Genomic DNA, 5,968 nt, shown 5'->3' with positions numbered 1-5,968 from the left:
GACAAATATCATAGCATTCCAACGCCTGAAGAATGTCGTAACATGTTACTATGTCAAACAGTATGGTCATAATAACTCACATAGGGAAATAACGACACACATAGTTTATGGGGATCTCTATATTCAAAGGGGCTTATCTTTATAAAATTGCTTACACTATTATAAGTATGGTACAATACTTGTACATTTTGGTCTTTGGGTCTTAAGACTACATCTCATTTCATAAGGAAAATATTGGATTTTTATTGTACATACACTACATTTACAAAGAATGGTTTTCAACTCTATATACAAAAGCTTATGCACTCACCAACGTAATCATTGACACTCTTTCAAAATTTACTTGTATTCTCAGGCAATCAATAAAAATAGGTGACTACCAGCTTTTGAGGATGAAACGCTTCGGCGTTAGACAAAATATTTTATTATTATGTTGTAATCGATTTTGAAACATGTAATCTTATAAAACCATGTAACTTTCTCAATTATATTTATGATGGTTGTATTTACTTTGAACACTATTATATTCGTTGTTGTGATACTATACATGAAGTCCTCCATCCCTGATGTTTCCACCATCCTTGGTTTGAGGGTGTGACAATAGACCCCTCTCAAGCTCATATAGGTGTCTCTCCTAGATTTTCTATCAACTCAAAAAACCTCTCTAGGTGACTCCTGCTAAAACTCTTACTCAACTCATACTAAAAAACACATCACATATAGCAACAACTCCTAGGCTAAGGCATCACAAATCAGGCAACTCTAGTCCTAAAATATAGAATACCTAGCCTACCCTTTAGCATGCTTAATAATATCTCATAAATATCTCACAACACAGAAAGTAAGGGTATTTTGGGAAATCACCGTTCGGGCTCTGACTGATTGTACACACTGCTCCAACTCGTTTTCTCTTAAACTCTTTCTCATTTTAGAAAAATTATTTCTTTTGAAATTATTTCTTAAATCCTCACTTTGAGTCCAAACACACCCGGAGGTACATCTGAATCCCTCAAACCAAGGCTCTCATACCAACTTATAACACTGTAAATTTTCAAACCTAAATTTTCATTTTAAAACACAATAAAAAACATGTCACATTTTCTAAAAATCTCAAGTATCAATTTATCAACACATATTTCAAAAATTGTTTCTCAAAAATCCAGGATCCTCCAAAACATATCTCTTGTGTACAGTCAAGCCGGTGCCTTCCTGCGATCCTGAGAAGTACCTGAAACACATAACACACAACACGGTAAGCACGAAGCTTAGTGAGTTTCCCAAAATACCACCCACGGCTCGTTAGCCACTTGAGGCTATAACTCAATAAGACCCTCCGGTCAATGTGTCTCAGTGGGACCCTCCGGTCCTACAGCTCGGGTGGACCCTCTGGTCCTAACTCAGATGGACCCTTCGGTCCTAACTCGGTAAGTTCAAAATAATACACAACATAAATCACATAGACATAATGTATGATATCACAATACTCAATATAAACACATAAGACCCTCTGTTCACACAAAGATTACCACTTTAGGTAAAGTATAGTGAGAAGACTCACCTCGTAAGTAAGCAAGTAACAACCTCGTACACGTAATCTCGAGCTAGCCTCCGCCTAACAGATAGGATAATTATCTCTAATTAATAGTCTATTCATACTCAAAATAAACCGAAGGTTACACACTCTCTTTCTAACTCTTAAGATGGGTAAAAGACCATTTTACCCCTCCATGGTCTCCATTACTCATGTTTGATCAAACCCTAAAGTCAACAGAAGTCAAACTCGAGTCAACAGTCCATGTTTGACCCGACTCGCTGAGGGCATCCATGTGACTCGTCAAGTCTACTCGTTTCCTCACAAGTATCGTGAAGGTCCAACTCAACCCGTCGAGTTGACCCCCAACTTGCTGAGTTATCGCATGATCAAACTCATCGGGACAAACCTTAACCGACTCATCGAGTCAGCTCATGGACTCGACAAGTCCCTTAAATCTGATTTCTATTTCAGAGGTTTCAAAGCAGATCTACCACTCCAAACACTAGATCTAGCATCCCAAGACTCGATTGTCACGTAAAGCTTCGATCTTTACGTTCATGCATGGCATATTTGCTCCATATTACCAAATACATGCTCTCACAAGGTCTTAAGCACAGAAAAACTCTTTTGGCTTATTAAAGTTAGGACCTTTGGACTAAAGGGACCTCACAATGTCCAGATCTGAAGTCTAGACCTCCTAATAGACTCCATGCATTCATTGTCCCAACCAAATGTGGTAAAAGCCCTAACTTCCATACTCAAAAGATCTAACTAAATAAATGAGAAATGTGCAATCTTTTACCTTCCACAGAAGCTCTAAGTGAAGGAATTGTTGGATCCCATAGTATCTCCTCATCCCTTGCTTGTATCACCCTTCTTTCCTTCTAAAAGTTTCACCAAAATACTTAAAAGTTAGCTCAAACACTCTCTCTTAGATCAATGGACGATTAGGGTTTCTCTCAGTGAAGTTGGGTACCCGGTGAGGCGTAAATGGGGACATAAGTTCTCTTAAATAGGCCCCAACCCCGGGATTTAGGGTTTCATCACACAACGCCTACTCGACGAGTCGACTCTTTGACTCGTCGAGTAGGTTACTAATCCCACGTACCTAAATATGACTCTACTCGACGAGTTGAAGCACCTATTCGTCAAGTTGCTCAATAGGCCTAAAAAAATAAAATAAAATAAATAATATACCTGAGAGTCCGGATTTTACATTTGAAGGTTTCCCCTTGAAGATATTAATGTTCTTGGATGACAATTGAGAGCAAAATGAGAGTGTTTTCAGGAGAAATGAGTGAGAAATGATCAAGTTTTCGAGGAAAAACCTTTATATCGGTTGGGTTTTCGGCTGTAAAAGAAGTTCTCGACCGAGAATGGGTCTTCGACCGAAATCAGTTCTCGGTCCAAAGGTTTTCGGCCGAAAAGGGTTTTATGCGAGGGTTTTCGATTCCGAGGAAAACCTTAGTTTTTGTGTGTTATTGATTCCGAAACTTATATAAACATTATTTATATAATTTAAGTTATTTTCTAACCTTCAAGAATTTACGAAATAAATAAAACTCAAAATTTTATTTTTCGGATGACTTTTTATTGACCGGAAGGTATCGGGTTGCCACATATACAAAATTAACAACTCATTTACATGTATAAAATTCAGATGTAGATAAAAAAAAATCATAATTCACAGTTTAATAAAACATTTCGGACACTAATTCAATGTTTAATTCAATATTTCAAACACTAAAATTCACAACTTAATGTATCAAAAAATCAAAATTCATAGTATAATACACATTTCAGACATAAATTCATAGTTTAATACAAAATTTTAAACATTTATTCACAATTTAAAAACTTACAGATCTCGTTAATACATTTAATCAAACACCTTATCTTGATATTGTTTTCAGATATAATGTGATTTATAGATAATTTTTCGACATGATATAAAGTTTTTGAATTTTTTTATGAATATAGTATAATTTTTCGACATGATATTTTTAAATCATATATACTACTTAAATTTTATCAAGGTTTCCTCTTTTAAAATTATTTATGAAAAGAATACATTCATCTATTAAAAATTCTGTTTGAAATATATAACATCTCAGAGTAAAACGGTCTTAGATTTTATCAAGATCCCCTCTCTTAAAATTATAACATCTCAAAGCAAAACCGATGGGTAGAGATGGAAAACCGATGGGTAGAGAGGGGTTTCCTTTTAAGTAATTTATTAGGTCAAAATCTCTAGAGGAAAGTAAATTCATGGCAACCTATTATCAATTGACACGTATTTAGATCCAATGAAGCAAAAGAAACTTCTCGAAAACGAATTCTATTGACGTAACTTCTCGTGCTTTCTTTTACCTCTGTCCCACACGCACTTTTCTCTTTCTTCATTCAATGTAATAATACTTTTTCTCTTTTCTTTTCTTCAACTTTCTACCCCTTTCTCGGTCGTCTTCCTATTTCTTCCATACGAACATTCTAGAATCGTCAAACATAACGCCCTAATTCTGCCGATCTCTGTATTCTCCGATCAGATAGTTTGATATTCGTACACTGACATACGCGTCTCTTAATCGGTATGTTCGTTGATATATATATTTTTTAATTTTTTTATTATGTTCGAGTTGTTTTTGTTGAAATTTAGATATTTGTTTGTTAAATTTTGGATTTGGTATGGTGAAGATTGTTCGATGAACATGGCTCCTCCGCCGGTGGAGAGGAGCGGCGGAGAGTCCATGGCCGCAGATACGACATCCAGATCTCTTCCGACGCCATTTCTGACGAAAACTTACCAGCTTGTGGATGATAAAACGATCGACGATGTGATCTCTTGGAACGAAGACGGATCTAGCTTTGTCGTTTGGAATCCTACCGAATTTGCCAAGGATTTGCTACCGAAATACTTCAAGCACAATAATTTCTCTAGCTTTGTCCGCCAGTTGAACACCTATGTAAGTTTAATGTAAACTGCTTAATTAATTCACAATCAGACGTTTTATTTTTATTTTTTATGGACGCATATTTATTTATTTTCCATTGTACTCGTAGGGATTCAGGAAGCTTGTACCAGATCGATGGGAATTCTCAAACGATTGCTTTCGTAGAGGTGAGAAACGTCTGTTATGCGACATACAACGTAGAAAGATCGCATCTGCTTCACCAGCGCCAGCCATTGCTGCTACTCCGGTGACGACCGTGGCGGCGTTATCGCCTGTTCATCCTGTAACCGTCTCTCCCAGCAATTCAGGCGAAGAACAAGTAGTGTCGTCGAACTCGTCTCGAGGCGCTACAACTTATTTATCTCGAGAAACAACAGCTTCTGGTGGAACTAACGCGGAACTTATTGATGAAAACGAGAGGTTGAGGAAAGAGAACGTTCTACTCAACAAAGAATTAAGTCAGATGAAGAATCTATGCAACAGAATATACATGATGATGTCAAATTACGCCACTAATTACAATAACCCATCGGAAGGCAACACCAATACCTCACAACAACAGACGGTTACGGCGGAAACAACCACCGTGACACCACTAAATCTCTTGCCGTTAAAGCGTTTATCAGAAGACCGAAATGGCAGCGGTAGTCGTCGACGATCACCAGAACCTGAGGAGGATATTAGTCCCAGATTATTCGGTGTTCCGATAGGTGTGAAACGGGCGAGAGAGGGAAACGATGGTGAAGCGGCGGAGCAGCACCATGAGTTGCAGTTGCAACAGCCGAGGGTCCACGTGAAATTAGAGCCGTCGGATGATACCGCAAAGGGGGTCGGTAACGGTGTTGATTGCAAGGAATCCAGTTGGATGATGAAACACTGTCAGCGGTCGGATCGGAAAGTGTTATTATGATCCTGTTGGGTTATAAAATCTATCTTTGTCATTGTCATTGTGGGGTCAGGTACAAGAAACTTCTTAGGCATATTTTCAAATATATCCTTCATTAAAAAATAGATTTTCTAGAGCCTAGTAATCATCCCTAAACCATATCGATAGACATTTTTAGCACATGATATTTGTTAGGGACAATATTTATTTACAGGTAGACAAGCTTGCCTTGATATGTGTATGAAAAACTTGAAGATAGTTTATCTAAGTGATAGAAATGATGTATTAGTCGAGAATTGTCATACAAGTCAAGACTCGTGTGTAATTTCAATGTTGCATAATATATACTTTATCATATAGCTGAGAAAAAAAAATGCAAAAAGAATCAAGTCGCGTAGAGGAAGTTATGTAAAAACGATGAATTAGCAAATTACATCAAAGCGCTCCAAAAGAGCAAAAAGTATCATCGATTAAAAGAGAAAAAAAGGGGCATCGTCTTAGGGTATTTCACCTCATAGCAATCATATGAGTGCTAGGGACTATTTTGAGTGAAATGAAGTGTACTGATAATGATTCCTTGATGGCTTAACAAGATGG

General features: G+C 37.2%; 1 protein-coding gene across 1 annotated transcript; it reads left to right on the top strand.

The window, feature by feature from the left end:
- Nucleotides 1–3,939: 3,939 nt before the first annotated feature.
- On the top strand, nt 3,940–5,726 carry HSFB2A (heat shock transcription factor B2A). The gene is made up of 3 exons (XM_078971272.1): nt 3,940–4,122; nt 4,229–4,497; nt 4,595–5,726. The coding sequence occupies exons 2-3, from the start codon at nt 4,237–4,239 to the stop codon at nt 5,393–5,395; spliced, it is 1,062 nt and encodes a 353-aa protein (XP_078827398.1). The 5' UTR covers nt 3,940–4,122; nt 4,229–4,236; the 3' UTR covers nt 5,396–5,726.
- Nucleotides 5,727–5,968: the final 242 nt, after the last annotated feature.

Source organism: Lactuca saligna, chromosome 8 (genome assembly GCF_052625555.1).
Source record: "Lactuca saligna cultivar CGN05327 chromosome 8, ASM5262555v1, whole genome shotgun sequence".
NCBI lineage: Eukaryota > Viridiplantae > Streptophyta > Magnoliopsida > Asterales > Asteraceae > Lactuca > Lactuca saligna.
The sequence above is the reverse complement of the archived record's forward strand: the minus strand, read 5'-3'. Positions and strand labels throughout refer to the sequence as shown.

Bases quoted from the DNA above. Each gene is read 5' to 3' on its own strand.
- HSFB2A (XM_078971272.1), top strand. From the start codon at position 4,237: ATGAACATGGCTCCTCCGCCGGTGGAGAGGAGCGGCGGAGAGTCCATG. The intron at 4,498-4,594 runs GTAAGTTTAATG...TTGTACTCGTAG, and splicing joins TCCGCCAGTTGAACACCTAT to GGATTCAGGAAGCTTGTACC.